This window comes from Heptranchias perlo, chromosome 2 (genome assembly GCF_035084215.1).
Source record: "Heptranchias perlo isolate sHepPer1 chromosome 2, sHepPer1.hap1, whole genome shotgun sequence".
NCBI classification, from domain to species: Eukaryota; Metazoa; Chordata; class Chondrichthyes; order Hexanchiformes; family Hexanchidae; genus Heptranchias; species Heptranchias perlo.
The window spans coordinates 11,042,019-11,068,398 of record NC_090326.1 but is presented as its reverse complement, the minus strand read 5'-3'; the positions used below and the strand labels follow the sequence as shown (position 1 = coordinate 11,068,398).

The window sequence follows — 26,380 nt, the reverse complement described above, 5'->3', positions numbered from 1 at the left end:
AAGGACTGCCAAAATCAACACTATTTAACAGCAGGTACTCAAAAACTTATAGGTACATTTTCTGAAAAGTATTCATTTCTCAGGTAAAAAAATTACGTTGTATTGTGCATTTTTGGTGAGTGTTTATTTTCCTTAGCCTTTTACATTTATGATAATTATACAAAAAGTATTTGCTGAAGCACTGTTGTCAACAAAATTTGTTTTCTTTTTTATAAGAGCAAAAGTCTGGCAATTAGCCAGACTATAATTGTGTTTGAAAAAATACTGGCAGGCAGGCATTTTACAACATAAATGTGTCCTTTGTGCATTTTTATTGTAAACTAGAGAAACCTTCCAAAGGCTTTTGATCTGAGCCCGAGTTTGACAGCTAATGTATGCAAGACAGATGATACTAAAGCAAGCCAAGTGGATTTCCGACTGCTAAAATATTTTATTTTGTCTTGATGACACAATTTTGCTGTTGTTTTACTCTCCCATTTCAGACTGTAGCGAACACTGCACTAATGATGAAAGATCTGCAAGCAAGAAGACAACCCCTCCCCTCCCCCACCATCTCAACTGTAATAATTGGGTCTTCAAAGAACTGAAAATCTGGCGGCATACTACATTGGTGCTTCAGTGTGCTGCGGTGCAATTAAGTAGTATTGATATTTATTAATGATCTGGTCTTGTCTATACAGGGCATAATTTTAAAGCTTGCAGATGACACAAAACTCGGAAATGTAGTAAACAATGAGGAGGATAGTACTTCAGGAGGACACAGACAGACTGGTGAAATGGGCAGACAGATGGCAGATGAAGTTTAATGCAGAGAAGTGTGAAGTGATACATTTTGGTAGGAAGAATGAGGAGAGGCAATTTAAACTAAATGGTACAAATTTAAAGGGGGTGCAGGAACAGAGAGACCTGGGGGTGTATGTACACCAATCTTTGAAGGTGCCAGGACAAGATGAAAGGCTGTTAAAAAAAATGAGATCCTTGGCTTTATTAATAGAGGCAGAGAGTACACAAACATGGAAGTTATGGTAAACCGTTATAAAACACTGGTTAGGCCTCAGCTGGAGTATTGTGTTCAATTCTGGGCATCACATTTTAGGAAGGATGTCAAGGCCTTGGAGAGGGTGCAGAGGAGATTTACCAGAATGGTGCAAGGGATGAGGGACTTCAGTTATGTGGAGAGACTGGAGAATCTGGGGTTGTTCTCCTTAGAACAAAGACGGTTAAGAGGAGATTTGATAGAAGTGTTCAAAATCATGAACGGTTTTGATAGAGTGAATAAGGAAAAAATTGTTTCCAGTGGCAGAAGGGTCGGTAACAGAGGACACAGATTTAAGGTGATCGGCAAAGTGATCTGGAATGCACTGCCTGAAAGGGTGGTGGAAGCAGATTCAATAGTAACTTTCAAAAGGGAATCGGGAAATACTTGAAAGAAAAAAAATTGTAGGGCTACGGGGAAAGAGCAGGAGAGTGAGACTAATTGGATAGCTCTTTCAAAGAACTGGCACAGGCATGATGGGCCGAATAGCCTCCTGTGCTGTATCATTCTGTGATTTTATGATACAAGTTTGCACGTGATTTCCCTCACATTTCCCTCATCTTAGTTCTAGTGTCACAGTTTGATGCTGACTGCATTTCCTCACAGAGGAGAGGAAAACCAGCAAAGTAAGTCACCCCAGGGGATGCTTGCTTACCCCCAAATGCCATTTACAGTGAGACCCATCTGCCCTCATGGCTGGGCAATTAAGTAAATAAACAAAATATCCTGCTGAAATTGCTTCACAATTGCATGTTAATTCAGTCTTCAATTAAAATTTACATTTAACTTTTAATTTTAATCAATCACTTAGACAACCTGTGGTGAATGCAGAATACATAATGAGCAATTCCTAAAACACTGGTAAAAATCCAGGAATCCCATGCAATAAAACAGAATCTAATTTATTCAGTCAATGTAAATCAGTGCCTCGTTATAAGAAACAGTCCCATTTGTATATTATATACAAGACCACTGATTTTCATTTTCACAAAAAATGGATACATGTGGCCGATTAAGGACCTAAAACGAAATTTTCTTGTGGAGGCAGATGGAATGGCTGAGGTACTGAATGAGTACTTTGCATCTGTCTTCACTACAGAAGAGGATGCTGCCAATGTTACAGTAAAGGAGGAGGAATTGGACAGGATGAGAATAGATAAAGAGGAGTTACTAAAACAATTGGCAGTGCTCAAGGTAGAAAAGTCACCCGGTCCGGATGGGATGCATCCTAGGTTACTGAGGGAAGGAAGTAAGTGTGGAAATTGCAGAGGCTCTGGCCACAATCTTTCAATCCTCCTTGGATATGGGGATGGTGCCAAAGGACTAGAGGGTTGCAAATGTTACACCCCTGTTCAAAAAAAGGGGAGAGATATAAACCAGGGAACTACCGGCCAGGCAGCCTAAAGTTGGCGGTGGGGAATTCTAGAGACAATAATCTGAGACTAAATTCATTGTCACTTGAAAGAACATGGGATAATGAATGACAGCCAACAAGGATTTGTTCAAGGCCCATTGTGTCTGACGAACTTGATGGAGTTCTTCGACAAAGTAGCGGAGAGGGTTCATGAGGGTAGTGCAGTTTATGTTGTGTATATGGACTTTTAAAAGGCATTTGATAAAATGCCACATAATAGACTTGTTAGCAAAATTGAAGCCCATAAAATTAAAGGGGCAGCGGCAGCATGGATAGGGAATTGGCTAAGTGTCAGAAAGCAGAGAGTATCGTGAATGGTTGTTTTTCAGACTGGAGGGAAGTATACAGTGGTGTCCCCCAGATGGTATTAGGACCACTGCTCTTTTTGATATATATTAATGACCTGGATTTGGATATAGAGGGTATAATTTCAAAGTTTGCAGATGACACGAAGCTTGGAAATGTAGCAAACAATGAGGAGGATAGTAGCAGACTTCAGAAGGACATGGACAGAATCATGAAATGGGCAATCTTTCAATGCATTGAAGATGAAATTTAATGCAGAGAAGTGTGAAGTGATGCATTTTGGAAGGAAAAATGAGGAAAGGCAGTATAAACTAAATGGAACAGTTTTAAAGGGGTGCAGGAACATAGAGACCTGGGGGTTTACGTACCAAATCTTTGAAGATGGCAGAGCAAGTTGATAAAGCTGTCAAAAAAGCATATGGTATCATGGGCTTTATAAATAGAGGCTTGGAGTACAACAGCAAGGAAGTGATGGTAAACCTTTATAAAACTCTGGTTAGACCTCAGCTAGAGTATTGTGCCAATTCTGGCGACCACACTTTAGGAAGGATGTCAAGGCCTTAGAGAGGGTGCAGAGGAGATTTACTAGAATGGTACCAGGGATGAGGGACTTCAGTTATGTGGAGAGACTGGAGAAGCTGGGGTTGTTCTGCTTTGAGCAAAGAAGGTTAAGGAGAGATTTAATAAAGGTGTTAAAAATTATGAAGTGTTTTGATAGAATAGATAAAGAGAAACTGTTTCCACTAACTGGTGGGTTGGTAATCAGAGGTCACAGATTTAAGACAATTGGCAAGAAAGCCAATGGGGAGATAAGGAGAATTTTTTTTTAAACTCAGCGAATTGTTATGATCTGGAATGAACTGCCTGAAAGGATGGTGGATGTGGATTCAATAGTAACTTTCAAAAGGGAAGTGTATATATACTGAAAAAGAAAAAAAATTGCAGGGCTACAGGGAAAGAGCAGAGGAATGGAACTAATTGGACAGCTCCTTCAAAGAGTGGGCACAGGCACGACGGGCCAAATGGCCTCCTTCTGTGCTGTATGATTCTATGATTTGCATGTCTGAAGAAAAGCTTCATAAATCACTCATAACTAAGACAGTTCATCAATCAACCTTAGTATAGGTACCCATTGCTACTTAAGATGCAAATGCAACAAAAGACCCTGGATTTAGCACCAAATGTTGGAGAATTGCATCACTGAAGTGTAGATAAGTAGTTAAAATGGTGGCAAAGCTGCTTAATAAGAAACCAACAGGGACAAAGGGCTGTATTTATCCAGATTAAATTAGATAGGGCTTGAAAGATGCCTCGGAACCATTTGCTAACTTCAAAGGATACAGGTGTTGCCACTTCAGTTGCGGGATACAGGATCAATTATTTTTATTAGAAAGGACATCCCCTGCTAACGCTTGACCCTCCTGGACTCTACTCCAGCCATCTCTAGACTGGACTAAATGCAGAGTTGCATTTAATCTTAAAATTTGAGCCCTGCAATATCTCTTGGTCTTCCTAGGGTATCTTAGCAGTCCCAAACCTTTCTGCAGGTATGGTCTTACTGGCTCATGCTCGCACAATTGTCGCTTGCAGTAAGCATGCCGCCCTGTGTTTTGACTTGATCTGTAACGCTAAAATAGTACCAATCCATCTCACCATGCAATTTCCCTTTCTGACCCCCATACTAGCTGATACCGTAAATGATTCACTCTCCTCAGCCACTGTCCCCTCTCTTGCAAAACTGCTATCATCCCTCTCCCCAAAGGCCCACCCTCAACTCCTCTATCCTCGTTAACAACCACCCCATCTCCAACCTCCCTTTCTTTTCCAAGGTCCTTGAACATGTTGTCATCTCTTGACTTGTGCCCAACTCCCTATTCAATTTTGCCAATCAGGTTTCTGCCCCTCCAACAGTACCAAGACTTCCTAATTAAAGTCACAAACAACATCCCCTGTGACTGTGGGACACTATCCCTTCTTGTCCTCTCTCAAAGCTTCAACATGATCAATCATATTATCCTTGTGTCCAATGCCTTTGCTCCATTGTCCATTCTACCAATAGCTTGTCTCCCCACCACCATACCAATACCCCAAAGATTCCTTCTTGGCCCTCTCTCCTTCCTCATCTATATGCTGCCCCTTGGTGACACCATCCGCGTGCGATTTTCCTTATGCCTCTGTGAAGCGCCTTGGAACTTTTCTGCACATACAGTTTTGTACATGGGACTTGGTATGAGGAAATTAGTTTCACCCAGACTTAGACCATTGCAAATTATTTGTGATTCAATTTTTTTTTAAAGAAATTACTGGAGGAAAACTAGCCTTTCGTGAAATTAATTTGTCATGAGAATCAGTTCAACTATTTGGTGGGACAACATGGGTGAGCTACTCCCTGCTGTTAATAATGCTGTTGTTGTCGACATAATGCCAGCAACCAAATCTGATATCCATAATGCACCATAGGAGTTGGCAAACTCACCACCCATTTATCTATCAGGAGCATACCTCTCAGATATCCCAGATTGACGAGGATGTTACAATTTCAATAAAAGCCTCAAGTCTTGCTGTCCTGATTTTGTCAGGAGTTGTCACAAAATTTTAGGCACACTGGTTTGTCAAGCTACGGTCTGCTAGATTTTACCAAACAGTCCATTATGTAAACTTAGCAGCAGCAGAAAGAAGCAAAATGGTATTGTTTTGTTCTAATAGACCAGATGTCCAGTCTCCAACCAATTTCTAATTCAAACCCATATTTGAAAACTGTCATCTACAGACCCACATCCCCTCCTTTGTTGTTGCCTGTACAAAGGCAGATAGCCAGCATCCACACCAAGTAGGAATGAAGCTCAGAAACACACTGAGGACCATATGCATTTACAGGAGTAGCAAGAGATTAGAATTTGGAGACAGAATTTGGGTTTTCTATGACAGAACACGAGCAGGTATTGGACTTAATGACCTAATGTAGTACATTATCTCCTGTGGCATTGCTATAAGTATTGTGGGAGTTGGATGGTTGTTTTTGATGTTTACTGGGGTCCCGCTGCAGCCTAAACAAAACTTTCCTTTTTGCTGTAATACCTTTATAAAACACTGGTTAGGCCTCAGCTGGAGTATTGTGTTCAATTCTGGGCATCACACTTTGGGAAGGATGTCAAGGCCTTAGAAAGGGTGCAGAAGAGATTTGCTGGAATGGTACCAGGGATGAGGGACTTCAATTATGTGGAGAGACCGGAAAAGCTGAGGTTGTTCTCCTTAGAACAATTGTAAACAATTTTACAACACCAAGTTATAGTCCAGCAATTTTATTTTAAATTCACAAGCTTTCGGAGGCTACCTCCTTCGTCAGGTGAACAATGTGAACAGAGAAGGTTAAGAGGAGATTTGATAGAGGTGTTCAAAATCATGAAGGGTTTTGATAGAGTAAATAGGGAGAAACTGTTTCCAGTGGCAAAACAGTCAGTAACCAGAGGACACAGATTTAAGGTGATCGGCAAAAGAGCCAGAGGCGACATGAGGAAACATTTTTTTTACACTGCGAGTTGTAATGATCTGGAATGCACTGCCTGAAAGGGTGGTGGAAGCAGATTCAATACTAACTTTCAAAAGGGAATCAGATAAATAATTGAAGGGAAAAAATTTCCAGGGCTATGGGGAAAGAGCAGGGGAGTGGGAGTAATTAGATAGCTCCTTCAAAGGGCTGGCACTGGCATAATTGGCCAAATGGTAGCATACTGTGCTGTACCTGCTATGATATATGATACAACAGATTTACTGAATCAATACATTACTTGACTGACACAAATAAAAGTGTTATGCAGCTTACTGTTGTTGAAAGATATAGGCCTTACAGATGTAATATTTTAATGTTATTTACCTACCACTTTTCGAAACTTGTTTGAGATGCAAGTCACTTTATACACACAGTGCTCCCTTTCTTGTATTTATTATCGCTGCGGGAGCTACGCTAGTCTGAACTTAATGCACAGACGTTCCAAACTGATCCAGATTCAAACAGCTCCTTAAATAGCCCCAAAACAGAGTTACTGGGACTTCCTGTATTTAAATGACTTCCAACCACATTCAAAGATAACCGGCCAGCATACCGTCTATGTGTTTGTTCAAAAGTAGCTTTACTCTTTCCTCAAGCTTTGCAAACAACAAAAGAAACTTGCAACATCTGAATCAGGTTGAGCTTGGGACAAGATGCTGGAAGTAGCTAGTGATTTTTCTAAAAAAAACCTTAATGACTCCAAAGTTCCAAGTCATTTTTGGCCTAAAATAAGGGCAAATGTTTTTTGTGGCTTGGAAATTAGGGTGGATGCCATTCCCACTGACTTTCTGCCCTAAAAATGACGTGGTTGAATTTGCCATAGCAATTTGGACCTTTCTGTGACCCGCTCACTGAGTCCCAATGCATAAATTAGGGCCAGTAGGCCTGGCATTCCAAGTTTCCAGAAGTTATGTTCGTCATGCACTAGGGGTAATTTAGGATGGGAAGATAAGGCACACTTGTTGCAAGGATCAGCTGAGCCTGGCAGAAGTGAGGAGTTTCTCAGCCTGAAAGTTTGAGTACCAATTAGTGCAGATGACGACGAGTGTTTTTGTGGCTTTGAACCTAGGCCATGTCGAACTTGCCTCTGACTGCCTGTGGACTCAATGTCTAGATTGCGTCTGTCAACATGCAAAGAATCGTCCATGCCAACATGAGATTTGCTGGAAGTTGTCACAATGCATTCATTCTTTGGAATTTGGCCCTGAGTCCTTCACATAAGAAAATCATGTTAATGGATGACTTGTCGGCAACAAGGTGCACCCTCTTTTCCCATGGATAATGATGCATTAAGAGCTGCATGAACAACAGTGGAAGAGCATATGATAATGAGGCACATGCCTCTACCATCAGTGTCTTAAAGGGGTATTTTCACTGCCTTGACACATCAGGAAGGACTCTGCAGCATTGTGTGTTCAGCATAATTGTGCCCTGCATAACATCACCAAATAAAATGACCTCAACATGATCATTCCCGAGGAGACGACCCTAGCAGCTTTGGAGGCAGAAGTACATGGAGGAGAGCATCGGGATGATCATCACTTGTAGGACTCCTTAGTGGCTGCTGCAAGGGGCACAAATGATCACTGTATGACTCTAACCTTTATAAATAACACTGCATGACATAACTGTGCATTCGCCTTTGGTACAAACTCCAAAGTGACCAGAAGCCAACCTACTCTTTCCTGACACTGTGCATCCCCTTGGCGTCTTAGCGTGCCTTTCTTTCTTCTAGGTGCAATCTGACGGCCAGTATCTCAAGAGGTGGTTGGCTGTTCTTTGCTACAAAAGTCTCATGGGACTGAAGTTCCTTAATCCTCAGACTGTGCTGAGTTAGCTAATCTCAGCTAGTACAACAGTAGGGGCACAACAAATGGCTTTGGTGCCACAGATTATGGAAGGGGAGAGGAGGGGGAAAAAGCTGCCAAGATTCATGCTTCCTGTCCAACAATCCCTGCTGGAAGGGCTTTATGTGAAGACATCGGTTCATTGTGCAGAGGATCAGACATGGCTGTTATGCCCCTTGAAGTTCAATAACATATCTTACACTTAAGCAATGGTCACTTTGGTGCATTGGGGGACAGCTAACATCCATGGAACTGTACTCTAGCTAGGAGTCAAGAAAGGAGAAAAGTGCAGCAAATTGCCAGAAGGCAAAGACGTTTCTAGTAGGACAAAAATATCCATAATTTGACAGTAATTGGCAACAAATTGGTAATCATGCTCAGATAAGTCATAAAGAAGGTATGGGATCCGGAAAAGTTAATAGTGGTGCAGTCTGAGCTTGCCCTGTAGATGGTTGTGCAACTGCTGAGGTGAGAATGCTTGATGTTAATACTAGAATAAAGAGCATTCCATTCCTCAGTGCTAACATCCTTGACCTTGAATGAAAATGTCACTTCAAGAAAGAACACAAAATGAAGATTAATAAATTATTTTTCTTATAAAATAGATCTGTAGGATGCAGTACTGATTAAACATCTCACTGACATGAACAAAAACTATAAGTAGTTGCTTGTCTTGCTCACTAGATGAAAAATTGCAACTGGTATTGAAATTTTGATTATGGCAATCCAATCCCAATGTTGGTTGACCAATGAACAGTCGCCAGAAACAAGACATAAAACCAGACAATCATTATTGACAAGGTCACCAATGTGTGAATTTGTTTGGTACATTTTTAATTAAAAAAACGATGGTTTTTGACTCAAAGGTCAGAGTGGTTTACTTCATTACTGATTGACATGTTTGGACATCCTGGGCTCAATTTTAGGGGGAAATTGCAGGTGCGTTGGGGACGGGGGGGCTCCAAAAATCGCGGAAATCCTGTTTGGGTTCGGAAGCTGGCTCCAACCTGCCGACTTCCGAGTTTCCCAAGGACACACCTGTGTGCGCGCGGACGACCCAAAACCGGAAGTCCAGCCAGCAATTAAAGCCGGCGGGATGACAGTTAAAGAGCCAAATGTACCTCACTGAGATACTTAAGGCATTATACCTGTGACAGATTAAGTGATTGTAACGATTTTTAACTTACCTGGGCGGCTTGCCCACCACTTCTGATTCACGCCTGGTGAGAGATGTCTCCGTCTCCAATCTCCCCTCTTCGCCCCCTGGATGTTCTCCCGATGTCCCCCTCTTCACCCCAATCTTCTCTCATCACCCCGATCTTCTCTCCCCCCCTATTTTCCCCTCTTCCCCCCCCCCCCCACCCCGATCTTCTACTCTCCCCCGCCCCGGTCTTCCGTTCCAGTGCAGGATGACGTCTCGCTTTCTCTCTTTCTTGCCCCCCCCACCACCTGTCAATCAGGCTGGCTGCCGGGGTCAAAGCCCGGATAGGACGTTGATCATTAGCAATCACCACGCGATCGCGTCGGAAACGGTAAGTTTTGTTCATGCAGGTTTGCTACCAACCCACCACCATTTCAAAATCGACCCCCCCAGAGTCAGAAATGTATTTGCCTTCTGTATATAGTGTGAATTCTGTTTTGCTCTCCTGTTGTATAATGTACTTATTTGTATGCTTTTGTATATTTGTACATCAATAGTATATTTGAATGTAATATCTTTAAGTTTGACTGTAAATCTGTACTTCAAAATAAAAGAGTTCTATTAGAATTCTGTTAGGCTACCAAAAGACTCTGTTTTGAATTCTGTTCAACATGCGACATTATGATACCATACGCCGATACGGCAAATGGCACAACAGGTCAAAACTTCAGAGCTGCCAGATTGTGTGATGAATCATCAAAACTGTCATATTTCTTCATAAGTCATTCTTAGAAAGGGTATTAGGCCCATTATATATTTTTTCATTATGTATTTTTTTTCATTGTATGCATCTTCAGATAAACTGTACTTTTAGAATTTGCTTGCCATCACAATTTAATTGTAGACAAATAAGTTTGTTGTTTTATCCTATAGGAACTCTGCTCTGTGTTTAATATCCGCCAATTCAAACAGTATTGGCAGGATAGCACAAGACTACATTTAGTCTAGTAAACAGATGAATTGTTAATCCTTGGGGTACACATTACTGCTAACGGCAGATTGAAAAGGTAAAGCTTTTGGATCCTAGTGGTCAAGGTCCACTTATGGAAAGAACTTAAAACATTAACCCAAAAAGCTGTCCTTTAAAAAGCCAAAATGGCATCAACAGGCAATTCAATACTTTTAAAATCATTTTAAGAAGAGATTTTTAAAAATCCTACATTACTGTGTTCAGATTTACAAATCTTGGACACAGCTACACCACATTTTCAATAATGTTCTGATGTCAAGTGACAACAATCAAAGTATGCTATATATTCATTTACCTGGTCTAGATCAATGATTTTATATAGAACCCTTTCAGAAAAGTCTTAAGACTGATATTGTCTTCCTCAATCTAACAGCAGTCTATGACACTGTCTGGCATACTGGTCTTCTGGCAAAAATATCGAGACTCCTGCCATATTGGACCACCTGCTTGGTTAACTTACTGCTACAGGACCAACATGTCAGTGTACACATGGCTCGTGCTGATACCAAATCAATGGCCTCCCTCAGCGATCAATTCTAGTACCACTCTTCTTTAACCTATACATAAACGCGGAAACTCATCTATGCTGATGACAGTCCCTTTGCTACTCAAGCTAGTGAATTCACCTCCCTCGAAACCAGCCTCACTAATGATATGAAACATATGGTGGAGTACTGCCTGAAATGGCACCTTCAACCAACTTACACAATACTGGCGCTCACTATCATCCTAAATAGTCAACTTCTTAAACAGGATACTCAGCCTGTTTACTTGGGCGTCACGCTCGACCGGCCAGAAACCTACCAAAACAATCTACTGAAAACTGTTCAGAAAGTCAAAACCTGAATTAACCTAATCGCCAAACCTGCTGGTTCACTTTGATTTCTTCTCTCCACCAACAGTTGACTCTCACCCTAAATAGCCAACCTTTTCTGATTCCTTTGGCTTTTTCTTATTGGCATGAAGAGTTGGGAGCAGATACTTCTAAAAATCACCATATCTTCTCTGACCCTACAGACTGTCAACCAGGATTCAACTGGCCACGTTGTAGTTGGGCACTTCTCAACCGTTGGACAGGAACAGTGCGCTTCAAGTCTTCACCGACAGAGCCTTCGTGATAATAAACATCCTTGTGGAGCAATACAAACCATGTCCCATATCACTGAATCATACCCACTAACTAAACTATCTGATGGCCCACGTGCTTTGTATGCTGGTGATGACAATGCTCAAAGATGGCTGGAATGATATGCAGAGTCTGCACATGCTAAATAAATAAATAAAAATAGAACCCTACGCTACAATTAGGATAAAACAGTATTATAGTATGATTTACTATGAACAGTGTGCATTATGCAATGTTTTATTCTCAAATACATTCTCCTCTGATTGAAATAAGTTTTTTCTTTAAATGAGCAAATAATGACAGACTTGCTTATCAACTTTATTTTGGATTTTATTATCACATGTTGAAGTCACAGCTAGAGTACTGCAACAAGATTTAATTATGTATAGTGAAACTGGTCCTGGGAAGGCTGTTGGCCTGGAAATCAACCGTAGGCCTTTTGACTTACTTCAGTTACATTTTATTCATTCCATTTTTGGTTGTTGTGACAACCAAGTAACACAAATACAGATGGCAACACTTCATGGTGCCTAAATATGGTGGCAATAAATTACCTCTTGGTTTATGATGCAAGTATTTACCTCGATACCATATGAAAATATCTAATAGGCATCTTTTCATCCAGGAGAAAAACAGTTCGGATTAATGGTGTTATTTGTACTACTTCCAGGCTATAGGTGTGTCCAGAATGAAAGTGAGATACTTTCAACTACCACAGTACTTCTTTGCAAAATGTTTACAATCCATCTTTTTTGTTTGGTAAGAACATAAGAAATAGGAGCAGGAGTAGGCCAATGGGCCCCTCGAGCCTGCTCCGCCATTCAATAAGATCATGGCTGATCTGATCCTAACCTCAAATCTAAATTCATGTCCAATTTCCTGCCCGCTCCCCGTAACCCCTAATTCCCTTTACTTCTAGGAAACTGTCTATTTCTGTTTTAAATTTATTTAATGATGTAGCTTCCACAGCTTCCTGGGGCAGCAAATTCCACAGACCTACTACCCTCTGAGTGAAGAAGTTTCTCCTCATCTCAGTTTTGAAAGAAACTGGTAACGCTCCTGTGAAGTGCCTTGGGATGTTTTACTACGTTAAAGGCGCTATATGAATGAAAGTTGTTGTTGTTGTTCACAATTTTTTACCTTGAAGGTATTTGTTTTTTTCCCTGCAATATTTATAAATGTAGTTATACTCAGAACCATTGTCTATGAACCTTACTAGCAAACGCAGTAGACTGTTAACTATAGTCAACATCCACATTGGGTTTCCTAAATTACATCAAAAGTTTTGCATGATTAATTGCAGACCAAAATAAAAGGAGTATGTTGAATTGGATCGTCACTGTGAGTGAAGTGCCACCAAAGCATCTCAAGAACATTTTTTCCCATTTAAAAAAAAACTGGACTAAACTTAGCCACCAGATTTTACCCTTTTTAAATCCACCAGTCTTGAACTTTTGTATTCTGTGTTTATCACTCCCATGGTAATCCACATCTTAGAAGGTCACTTCTGATTCCTGCTTTCTTTAAATAATTTATTCTCTGCAATTGTTGAACTCTGAACAGAGAAACTAAATGGTAGCTTGAGGATTCAGTTTGTTTCATCGTTAAATTACTGTACAACTTCTTCTGAACATTTCATTGGAAAAAATGTGAACTTTTTCTTTTAAAGAGGCCAGCTTTTGCGAGATAAAATTTTGTGGCAGAATTAATTGTAAATGTTTGCTACTTAAAAGAAAAATGTGTAATAATGAAAGTTGCAAGTTCCTGGAAATCTTAGGTTTTTTTAATTCCAGGAGTAAATGAAAGAAACATACAGATAAAAATATTAGATTATTCCCTGCGAGTATAAGTTTCCTCATTCTGTGAATGTAGCTCAGACTCTACACCAAACATCCAAGAGAGGAAAAATCATGCTATGGAAAGCATTGTAACTGGGTACAATCTTTTAGTTTCCTACAGGAACAAAACTTTAGGGAAACCCAATACTGAACAGAGGTTTTGCACTGCAGGCTTCTCAGATTTACTCTGCGGCTGCGACCCAAACTGCCATATCATACCTCACTTGTTGACCGTCCCGCCCAGCGCCCGCTGGGGCTAACCTCCTTCCCATCCCACTCTCCTGGACACTGCCACTGAATAGCAGCCATCGCCTTTCATAGAATCATAGAATCTTACAGAAAAGAGGGAGGCCATTCGTGCCTGTGGCAGTTCTTTGAAAGAGCTATCCAATTAGTCCCACTCCTCTGCTCATTCCCCATACCCCTGCAAATTTTTCCTTTTCAAATATTTATCCAATTCCCTTTTGAAAGTTACTATAGAATCTGCTTCCACCACACTTTCAGGTAGGGTATTTCAGATCATTTCAACTCACTGCGTAAAAGAATTTCCCCTCTGGTTTTTTTGCCTCTGGTTACCGACCCTCCTGTCAGTGGAAGCAGTTTCTCCCGATCTACTCTATCGAAACCCTGCATAATTTTGAACACCTCTACTAAATCTTCCCTTAATCTTCTCTGTTCTAAGGAGAACAATCCCAGCTTCTCTAGTCTCTCCACATAACTGATGTTCCTCATCCCTGGTACTATTCTAATAAATCTCATCTGCACCCTCTCCAAGGCCTTGACATCCTTTCTAAAGTGCGGTGCCCAGAATTGGACACAATACTCTAAGCCGAGGCCTACCAATGATTTATAAAGGTTTAGTATAACTTGCTTTTGTACTCTATGCCTCTATTTATAAAGCTCAGGGTCCCATTTGCTTTTTTTAACAGCCACCAAAGATTTGTGTACATACACCCCCAGGTCTCTCTGTTCCTACAACTCCTTTAAGATTGTACCATGTGGTTTATATTGCCTCTCCTCATTCTTCCTTCCAAAATGTATCACTTCACATTTCTATGCATTAAATTTCATATGCCATGCGTCTGCCCAGTTCCTTTGGAAATCTGCTACTATCCTCCTCACTGTTAATTACATTTCCAAGTTTTGTGTCATCTGAAAACTTTGAAATTTTGCCTCGTATACCCAATCCAGGGTAACTAATATATATCAAAAAGAGCTGTGGCCCTAATACTGACCCCTGGGGGTCACCACTGTATACACTCTGTTCACATTACCCTTCACAATGTACAATGTCCGTTCACTAACAAGGCCCTTGTCACCTACGACCTTATTGTGGATGATTGCATTGACATTCTGGCTTTGACAGAAACTGGGCTCAATAATAGCGAGACACCTTGACTGTTACTGAAGCCTCCCTTCCTGGCTATACTTTCACCACCATAGTGGCAGTGTGGCCCTTATCACACTTTGGTCTCTCTTCCTAACCATCTTAGTACCTTCTCCTCCTTTGAGTACCTCACATTGTTCCACCCTTTTCGCCTCTCCTTTAAAATCCTCATTGGTGGGGCTCTGGACAAGGTTTTTCACCGATATCCTCCTCCCCTTTCCCCCCTCAGCGTCTGGACTGTGGAACTCCTCATTCACAGTGATTTCAATTTCCCCTTGCCCTCTCTCCTCTGATCTCCCTGCCCTACTGTCCTCTCTAAACCTTTCCCTCCACAGAAAACTCTCCGACCACATTCACGGCAACCCTTCAACACTGCCATCTCACATGGCTTCTCTACTCCCACAGTCTTGACCACAGATCAGGCAACTTCTTTGTATCCCTCACCACCCACATTCCTATACCTCCTTCTGTGTCCGTCTTTGGAAAGAACTCTTCCCCAAGTTCCTTACGATGCATTTTCAAACTGTCCACAGCCTAGCCTTTGACCCTCCATTCACCACGACACCTCCACGAAAATCACCTACTTCCAACCCTACCTCAAGTCATCTGCTGCTGAAACCCTCATCCATGACTTTGTCACCTCCCCATCTCAACTATTCCAATCCTGTCCTGGTCAGCCTTCTTAGATTTCAGCTTATCAAAAACTGTGCTGCCTGTATCCTATCCCGCACCAACTCCCACTCGCTCATCATCCCTGTGCTCAACGTTGCCTCCTGGTACTTCAAAACCTCCAATTTAAAATTCTCATCCTCATATTTAAATCCCTTCATTGCCTCGTCCCCACCCTAATCTCTGTGACCTTCCCCGGCCATACAACCACTTACTTGAACTCTCCGTTCCTCTGACTTTGGTGTCTTGCACATCCTCCCTTCTCTTTGGTCCACCATTGGGAGCCGCTTCTTCAGCCGTCTAGGCCCCATGCTCTGAAATTCCCTCTGCCTCCCTCTCCTCCTTAGGACCCACCACTTTGACCGAGGTTTTGGTCACCTCTCCTAATATCTCCTTCTTTTGCTCATCTTCCATTTTCCTCCTTTTTTGCTCTTGCGAAGAGCTATGGGACGTTTTAATACATTAAAGATGCTATATAAATGTTCTCAGTGATTTGGGTTGTGGAACGAGTCTACCTACTGCTGCATTTACACAAAATGTAGCGTCAGTGTAAAGGACTTCACTCTAGAAGGGAGTCCTCCTAGTTGGGTCCTGATTGCAGAATGCCTTTTGTTCTGTTCATACAAATTATCACAGCTCTGTGATCCTCAAGAGGCACTTCCTTTCAATAGAAGGGGCATGCAGTGATGAATAAAATTTTTCACTGGTATCTCGAGATGAATGAAACTCAGATAAATTAGTTACAGCACTGCCACGCCCTCCTCCCCAGGAGTCTGCCCTGCATAAGGTCCAAGGAGTAAATTGCGTCAGGGTCATGACAAGGTTTTAATGGTGGGTGGAAGTCCCACCCCTTTTGGAACGGATTCAGGAAAATCCAGCCCCCATTGTCTCTCTGACTGAGATCCGCTAGCTTAAACATAGGCTGGAGATAAAACACAGGATCTTCCTCTTTGTCTTTCCGTCTTTCGGATGAGATGTTAAACTGAGGCCCCATGTGCCCTCTCAGGTGGATGTAAAAGATCCCATGGCACTATTTCGAAGAAGAGCAAGGGAGTTCTCCCCAGTGTCCTGGCCAATATTTATTTATCCCTCAACCAACAACTAAAAAAAGAACACATGATCTGGTCATTATCTCAGTGCTGTTTGTGGGACCTTGCTATGCGCAAATTGGCGGCCGCATTTCCTACATTACAACAGTGACTACACTTCAAAAATACTTCAGTGGCTGTAAAGCACTTTAGGACGTCCTGAGATTGTGAAAGGCGCTATATAAATGCAAGTCTTTTTCTCTTTCTTTCTTTTGCTCAACGACTTAGTGCCAGCTAAGCCACCAGGGAAGCTCTAAGACAAGATGGCAGAAACATCAAGCCACGAAGTTCATTAACTCTACATGCTGAAATAAGAATGAACCAGGTAACAGTCTTAAATGTGACAAACTTTAGATGAAAGGTTTGACTCAAATCCCAGGAGGTTATTGCTAATAAAAGTTTTGACTTTCCAGGCACTCTTCGTGAATCTGGACATGATTAAGTGTTCACCAATTAAACTCTGTACCAAGGTCAGGTGATAGAGTGCAACGACAGCCACATGAACTCTCAGTAACCTGTGAAACAAACCATGATTGAAAAGTATCTTTAAATAGTACATACAAGACAGCTGAAATGTCACACCCAATTGTAAACATTTAATAAAAATAATACTTTCATTCTAGACCCACCTACAGCCTGGAGGTACAAGCAACTCTATCATTAATCAGAACTGCTTTTCTTATGAACAGAAATGGATGGATTTTGCACAGAATTCAAGTTCTAGTACCAATAGAATCATAGCATCTTACAGCACAGAAGGAGGCCATTTGGCCCATCATGTCCATGAACCTCTTTGAACCTCTATGTATCTCTTTGAAAGAGCTGTCCAATTAGTCCCACTCCCTTGCTCTTTCCCATAGCCCTGCAATGTTCTCCCCTTCAAGTACTTATCCAATTCTCTTTAGAAAGTTATTATTTAATCTGCTTCCACCACCCTTTCCGGCAGTGCATTCCAGATCATAACAACTCGCTGCATAAAAAAAATTCTCCTCATCTTATCTTAAATCTGTGCCCTTCTGCCATTGGAAACAATTTCTTCTTATTTACTCTGTCAAAACCCTTCACGATTTTGAACGCCTCTGTTAAATGCATGAACCTTTTTTCAATTGGCATTCCAGGCTTTTAAGATCCAAGTTTTTTGGGATGCCAGAAAGGGCTTTCCCATTGAAGGAAGGGAACCCTGTTGCATTAGGGCAGACCTCTCAAGTGACAGGCTATTGAATGGTAGCACTGAGGGGTGTTGTCACATATCTATCACCCATGTGAATAAGATTTGATATGACCAGCACTGTTCAGATTGAGAAGATCCAAAAAACTAGTTTTCCTCAGCCAGTGGGGAGATATGAAGGTGATTGAGGTTTGTTCTTCTTGGATTGTATGATACTCTTGGGTACGAAAGGAAATGGAGGGAAAGCATAAAGAAACTTTCTTTTCCAGAAAATTCACAGGCCAATAAGAGCTACCATTCCTGTAACCTCGGTAACCTTTGTTCTGAAACATTGCCTTGACACCAGTTATCAGCTTACCCCATTTGCTGCAGATAATGAGTAGTTTTGCTATGGAGTCCATTTGTGAAAGTGGACATTGCTGCTGAGAGTCTCTCCTGTGATATTCTGTGAGTGCCGAGCAAAGAGAACTCTAAGCTTGTATGAACACCAGTTTCAAATATGCACGATGTCAAGTCACAGTGGGCAGAAATGAGAGCCAGTCTGCATATTCAGGGAGCTCTCCGTCCAGCCTCTTAATGCTTTTGCAGATTTAAATCTTCACCACCTAAATTCCTCTGGCCCCTTTCCCCAGATTGCTTCACCATCCCATCCTCACTCAATCTCAACCTGTAAATCAACTTCCCCAGTCACAGCGACCTCATCAAACTCAGAATGACAAGGCCTCGCCAATACTGGAACTTCAATAATTGAAGGCTTCTCTCTGACCAGTTCACCTTACTCAACATCTATATCCGCCCTATACTCATTCTCCACTTCTGGGAAAAGCTTTCCCACCCCCTGCTCCTTCACCATTAGATTCTAGAACTCCCAATTTCCTCTTATTTATCCTTCCATCTGCCATGGCAATGCTGTCGATCTGCTTAACAGCTTCCTTAACCAGCTCTGAATCTCAAGTTCCTGAATCTCTGATAGCTGCCATTCCTCATGTTACAATTCATGCCTCTGCAGCCTCAAATTTGAGGGCTACAAACTCTAGCACATTTGACATATAACCAGCCTGGTCATCTAAATCTGGATCTCCCCACTTAGCCAAGTCCTTCCTACTACTCCAGGATTATCCTCGTGGGAAAGAATAATCCCAGACAATTCTAGTCATTATAGAATTACACAGAATTTACAGCACAGAAACAGGCCATTTGGCCCAAATGATCCACGCCAGTGTTTATGCTCCATACGAGCCTCCTCCCACCCTTCATCTAACCCTATCAGCATAACCTTTGATTCCTTTCTCCCTCATGTGTTTATCCAGCTTCCCCTTAAATGCATTTATGCTAGTCGCCTCAACTACTCTATTTGGTAGTGAGTTCCACGTTCTAACCATTCTCTGGGTAAAGAAGTTTCTCCTGAATTCCCTATTGGATTTATTAGTGACTATCTTATATTATAATTGTCCTAGCATCCACAGCCTTTGGAGGAGGAGAGTTCCAAATTTCTACCACCCTTTATGTGAAAAAGTGCTTCCTGGTTTCTCTCCTGAATGGCCTAGCTCTAATTTTAAGGTTATGTCCCTTTGATCTTGATTCCCCCATCTGAGGTAACGGTTTCTCCGTATCAACCCCATCAGATCCTTTTAATATTTTAAACACCTTGATCAGATCACCCTTCTTCTATATAATCTTCTATACTCGAGGGAATACAAGCCACGTTTATGCAACCTGTCCTCACAATTTAACCCTCTAAGCCCCTTCTCATTCTGGTGAATCTGCCTTGCACCCCCTCCAAAGCCAATATATCCTTCCTGAGGTGCAGGGCCCAAAACTGAACACAGTACTCCAGTTGGGGTTTGACCAAGGCTATGATTTACAAGTGAATCATAGCTTATATTTAATGCCCTTATCTATAATCCAGAAGGCTAAAATAATTTGCCTTTTATATAGCCTTTTCCAGTTGCACTCCCACCTTTACACATTTACCCTTAGATAGCTCTGTTCCTCCATTCTATTAAGAATATTACCATTCCCAAAAAGTATTACTTCACCCTTCTCTGAATAGAATTACATCTTCCTTCTCCACTGATCTATTCCCTCCTGCATTCTTCCTCATAGTTTGCCATTCCCCAAATTTGGGACAGTTGAGAAATGACAATATCGTTCCTCTCGTGTCTGTGTCGAAATCATTTATTCAAATGAAAAATAAGGAGTCCCAGCAAACATCCCAGGACAGATCATGACCCACAATCTGCCAGTCTACTTATCCCTGCTCTTTGCTTTCTTCCCTCAAGCTAACTAACTATTCACGTGGCTGCATTCTCTAATACCATGTACCTTATGAATGGTAACGAGTTTCTTACATGGTACTTTATCAAACATCTTCTGAAAATCTATACAAACAACATCCATCACGTTGTATTTGTCTATACAATCTTGTAATTTCCTTAAAATAATCAACTAAAATTCAAGTCCTTTACCAATCCATGCTGACTAGCCCTGAATAGCCCTTGCCTTTCTAAGCGTTGGCTGACTTCACCCCCTATTATAGGCTCTACAGGGCCAATTTTACCAATGAAATCTCCTCAATTAAACCTCAGTCCATGATCCTTGAGATAAAATTAATGCTGGCAAATATTTTACCAGATTAGATATGACAAAAGAGATAGAGAGTGAGATCAAACGGAAAAAAAGGGTGTATGACAGGCGTCAGGTTGATTACACAAGTGAGAACAAGGCAGAATACAGAAAGTTCAGAGGGGAAGTGAAAAAATAAATAAGAGGGGCAAAGAGAGAGAGTATGAGAATAGACTGGCGGCCAACATAAAAATCTTCTACAGGCATGTAAACAGTAAACAGGTAGCAAGAGATGGGGTGGGGCCGATTAGGGACCGTAAAGGAGATCTACTCATGGAGGCAGAGGGCATGGCCGTGGAACTAAATGAGTACTTTGCATCTGTCTTTACCAGGGAAGAAGATACTGCCAGAGTCTCAGTAAAGGAAGATATAGTTGAGATATTGAATGGCTAAAAATTGATAAAGAAGAGGTACTAGAAAGGCTAGCTGTACTTAAAGTAGATAAGTCACCCGGTCCGGATGGGATGCATCCTAGGTTGCTGAGGGAAGTAGGAACATAGGAACAGGAGTATGCCATTCAGCCCCTCGTGCCTGCTCCGCCATTTGATAAGATCATGGCTGATCTGTGATCTAACTCCATATACCTGCCTTTGGCCCATATCCCTTAATATCTTTGGTTGCCAAAGAGCTATCTATCTCAGATTTAAATTTAGCAATTAAGCTAGTATCAATTGCCGTTTGCAGAAGAGAGTTCCAAACTTCTACCACCCTTTGTGTGTAGAAATGTTTTCTAATCTCGCTCCTGAAAGGTCTGGCTCTAATTTTTAGACTGTGCCCCCTACTCCTAGAATCCCCAACCAGCGGAAATAGTTTCTCTCTATCCACCCTATCTGTTCCCCTTAATATCTTATAAACTTCGATCAGATCACCCCTTAACCTTCGAAACTCCAGAGAATACAACCCCAATTTGTGTAATCTCTCCTCGTAACTTAACCCTTGAAGTCCGGGTATCATTCTAGTAAACCTACGCTGCACTCCCTCCAAGGCCAATATGTCCTTCCGAAAGTGCGGTGCCCAGAACTGCTCACAGTACTCCAGGTGCGATCTAACCAGGGTTTTTTATAGCTGCAGCATAACTTCTGCCCCCTTGTACTCTAGTCCTCTAGATATAAAGACCAGCGTTCCATTAGCCTTATTGATTATTTTCTGCACCTGTTCATGACACTTCAATGATCTATGTACCTGTACCCTAAGTTCCTTTGGACATCCACTGTTTTTAACTTTTTATGATTTAGAAAGTACCCTGTTCTATCCTTTTTTGATCCAAAGTCAATGACCTCATCAAGTGGATGAGGAAAAACTCTTTTACACAGCAAATGGTTAGGATCTGGAATGCACGACCTGAGGGGGTGGTGGAAATTGCAGAGGTACTGGCCATAATCTTCCAAACATCCATAGATACGGGGGTGGTGCCAGAGGATTGGAGAATTGCAAATGTTACACCCTTGTTCAAAAAAGGGTGTAAAGATAAACCCAGCAACTATAGGCCAGTCAGTTTTACCTCGGTGGTGGGGAAACTTTTAGAAACGATAATCCAGGACAAAATTAACAATCACTTGGACAAGTGTGGATTGATTAAGGAAAGCCAGCACAGATTTGTTAAAGGCTAATGGTGTTTAACTAACCCGATAAAGCTTTTTGATGAGGTAACAGAAAGGGTAGATGAGGGCAATGCAGTTGATATGGTGTACATGGACTTTCAAAAGGCATTTGATAAAGTGCCGCATGGTAGGTTTGTCATCAAGATTGCGGCCCATGGAATAAAGGGGGCAGTGGCAGCATGGATGCGAAATTGGCTAAGTGACAGGAAATAGAGAGTAGTGGTGAATGTTTTTTTTTCGGACTGGAGGGAGGTGTACAGTGGTGTTCCCCAGGGGTCGATGTTGGGACCACTGCTTTTCTTGATGTATATTAATGACTTGGACTTGGGTGTACAGGGCACAATTTCAAAATTTGCAGATGACACGAAACTTGGAAGGGTAGCAAACAGTGAGGAGATAGTGATAGACTTCAAAAGGATATAGACAGGCTGGTGGCATGGGCGGACACGTGGCAGATGAAATTTAACGCATAAAAATGTGAAATGATGCATTCTGGTAGGAAAAATGAGGAGAGGGAATATAAACCAAAGGGTACAATTCTAAAAGGGGTAAAGGAACAGAGAGATCTGGGGGTATATGTACACAAATCGTTGAAGGTGGCAGGACAGGTTGAGAAAGTGGAGATTTGATAGGGGCATTCAAAATCACGAAGGGTCTAGACAGAGTAGATAGAGAGAAACTGTTCCCATTGGCGGAATGGTCAAGAACCAGAGGGCATAGATTTAAGGTGATTGGCAAAAGAACCAAAGGTGACATGAGGAAAAACTCTTTTACACAGCAAATGGTTAGGATCTGGAATGCACTGCCCGAGGGGGTGGTGGAGGCAGATTCAATCATGGCCTGCAAAAGGGAACTGGATAAGTACTTGAAAGGAAAAAAATTGCAGGGCTACAGGGATAGGGCGGGGGAGTGGGACTAGCTGGATTGCTCTTGCGTAGAGCCGGCGCGGACTCGATGGGCCGAATGGCCTCCTTCCGTGCTGTAACCTTTCTATGATTCTATGATTACTGAATTGATAAGACAGCAAATCATGTTATTCTTCTTTTGCAAATAAATATGTATTTTTTTGAATTCATTCTTTTAAAGTATACTCAACTTGTCATATCAGCTTGGCTCAGTCGGCAGCACTCTCACCCAGGAGTCAGAAGATTACAGGTTTGAGCCCCACACTATGATTTTAAGATATAAAGCAAGGCCTGACACTTCAGTCTAGTTCTGAGTGGTACTGTCCTTTCGATGACACGTTAACCCAAACTCCCGTTGGCCTGTTTCAGTGAGTCATGTAAAGATCCCATGGCAGTAATCAAAGAGGAGCAGGGAGTTCTTTTTGTGTCCTGGCCAACATTATTCTTTCAAACAAAAACAGATTAACTGATCATTCATCTCATTGCTGTTTGCTGGACCTTGCTGTGCACAAATTAGCTGCCACGTTTACCCACCCACCAGTGACCCGTTTCGAAGTCTTTCACCATATACGAAGCCCTTTGGAGCATTTCTGAGAGACCTAATAAAGTGTTATATAAATGTAAATTCTTCCCACTACTTGGAATGGTAAAATGGTAAAAACGGTAGGCTTAAGATGTTTTAAATGGATCAAGCAATTTCTATGAATGACGTTATGCTTAAAATTACAATCCTTACCTATGTTTTATCTAATTTGTAACTTTTGTGTATACTAAACATATATACGTCTAATTTAAAGTACCAATTAATGGGATAATGAAGCAAGTAAAGATTTGTGAGTTAGTGATCATATAGCCACATCAAATATTTTGAAACATATGGATTATTTTTGTATTTTTATTAAATTTTCCTATTTCAATTCTAGGCACTGATGATGAAATACAAGACAGTACCAAGTATGTTTACCAAAGATGCCTTTGCAAATATCTTACAATAATTCTGTATTACCCAAACGTATAAAGACAACATCAGCTCTATACATGGGATTATCAAAATTTATCTGCACGATCAATGCAAGATTGTTTGACACCTTGGAAATAAAATTAGGAAAGATTTTTGTTTGCTTTGCATTATTGCAGTTTTTCTCTCACGTTATGTGCTATACATAAAGTGGGGCTGAGCTCAGATGCCAGGGTAGGTCATTATGCTTCGGTAAAATGAGCAATTAGTCCACAGACAGGCAGAAGAGAGCAGGAAACATTAATTAGGTGCATTAATTAACATAGATTAAATAAGTGGGTAAAACTGTGGCAGATGGAGTTCACTGTGGGGAAGTGTGACGTCATCCTCTTTAGACCTAAGAAAGATAGAGCAGAGCATCTTCTAAATGGTAAGAAGCTAGGAACTGTGGAGCAGAGAGATTTAGGGATCCAAGTACAGAAATCACTAAAAGCTAGTGGACAGGTACAAAAAATAATTTAAAAGGCTAATGGAATGTTAGCCTTCATCTCAAGGGGGCTGGAATACACAGGGGCGGCAGTTATGTTACAGCTGTACAGCGCTCTGATTAGACTCCATCTGGAGCACTGCATTCAGTTCTGGGCACCGCACCTCAGGAAGGATATATTGGTCTTGGAGAGGATGCAGCGCAGATTCACCAGAATGATACCAGGGATAAAATGATTAAATTATGAGGACAGGTTGTATAGACTAGGATTGAGTGCAGAAGATTAAGAGGCGATCTAATTGAGGTATTCAAGATAATTAAAGGAGTTGATAGGGTAGATAGAAACTATTTCCTCTGGCCAGGGAGTCCAGAACAAGGGGGCAAAACCTTAAAATTAGAACTAGACCGCTCAGGGGTGATGTTAGGAAGCATTTCTTCACACAAAGGGTAGTGGAAATCTGGAACTCTCTCCCTCAAAAAGCTGGGGATCAATTGAAAGATTTCAAAACTGAGATGGATAGATTGTTGTTAAGCAAGGGTATTAAGGGATATGGAGCAAAGGCGGGTAACGGAGATGAGGTACAGATCAGCCATGATCTAATTGAAAGGTGGAACAGGCTCGCGGGGCTGAATGGCCTACTCTTGTTCCTATGATCCTTCTGATGTTCCTATGATAAAGCTAAAAGATAATCCTCCCACCTGAAGGAGGAAGCATGGAGCCAACAGTGATGGACCTAAACCTGGGGTGCAAGCAGAATTTATTGGAGCAGGAATAAATCAATCTGTATATATGGGAAAAAAATTGAGTAATCCTTTCATTAAAAAAAGAATTATTTGGGTAAATCAACAGAAGTGAAAATTAAAATGAATTTATTTTACTGCTCAGTCTCTTGGAGAGTGTTATGTGAGAATATAATTTAATAGAGAATCTAAAAGTCAAAAAGTTAGTATGCAGGTGCAGCAGGTGATCAAGAAGGCCAACGGAATGTTGGCTTTTATTGCTAGGGGGATAGAATATAAAAACAGGGAGGTATTGCTGCAGTTATATAAGGTATTGGTGAGACCACACCTGGAATACTGCATACAGCTTTGGTCTCCATACTTAAGAAAAGACATACTTGCTCTCGAGGCAGTGCAAAGAAGGTTCACTCGGTTAATCCCGGGGATGAGGGGGTGGACATATGAGGAGAGGTTGAGTAGATTGGGACTCTACTCATTGGAGTTCAGAAGAATGAGAGGCAATCTTATTGAAACATATAAGATTGTGAAGGGGCTTGATCGGGTGGATGCGGTAAGGATGTTCCCAAGGATGGGTGAAACTAGAACTAGGGGGCATAATCTTAGAATAAGGGGCTGCTCCTTCAAAACTGAGATGAGGAGAAACTTCTTCACTCAGAGGGTAGTGGGTCTGTGGAATTTGCTGCCCCAGGAAGCTACATCATTAAATAAATTTAAAACAGAAATAGGCAGTTTCCTAGAAGTAAAGGGAATTAGGGGTTACAGGGAGCGGGCAGGAAATTGGACATGAATTTAGATTTGAGGTTAGGATCAGATCAGCCATGATCTTATTGAATGACGGAGCAGGCTCGAGGGGCTGATTGGCCTACTCCTGCTCCTATTTCTTATGTTCTTATGTTCTAAGCTTCTGCTGAGATGTTAAAGATTCCAACTTTAAATGGTTATATTAACACACACTTTTACAGTCGTAATTTAAAAATCCTAACTCATTCCAAACCTGAAGCAATGTCCCAAATTCTTGATCACTAAGAACAGAGATATATTGGAAAATATTAAATGCATTAGCTTTTCTAACCTCTTCTTGGACTTTCATGATTGAAAAGAATGCCATTGACAGCGAAAAGGTTGTAAGCCTCCCTGAAGTTCACCACTATCCAGTAGGCGTAAAGCTTGGCTACCCCTGTAGGAAAAGAAAACAACCTGCAAGTCAGCAATGTTCATTTCTAAAATTGAAGTAAAATGAGTTGAAATCTGACAAATAGCACCTCTCAGTAATAATTCACTACTAACAGATCCACCAGTAATAACAGATGACCTGACCCAAATACAAATGAGAAAAGCCTGTAGGAAGTACTCAAGCTTCCTTCATTTTTTCTTTAATTGTTTTCACCTCGTCAATTTTCTCATATCATTCCTTGAAGGCTTACCACCTTGCTGGAGTACAGTTTCAAGGCGTTCGCTGGCAC

The 26,380-nt window shown here is 41.4% G+C and overlaps 1 protein-coding gene across 1 annotated transcript in view; it reads right to left on the bottom strand.

Moving 5' to 3' along the window:
• The window catches only part of gmds (GDP-mannose 4,6-dehydratase), a 726,937-nt gene that overhangs the window by 393,221 nt on the left and 307,336 nt on the right, over nucleotides 1-26,380 (bottom strand). The window contains exon 8 of the mRNA XM_067995743.1: nucleotides 25,990-26,094. Within this exon, the coding sequence (XP_067851844.1) occupies nucleotides 25,990-26,094 (105 nt within the window). The remainder of the gene's footprint in view (nucleotides 1-25,989; nucleotides 26,095-26,380) is intronic.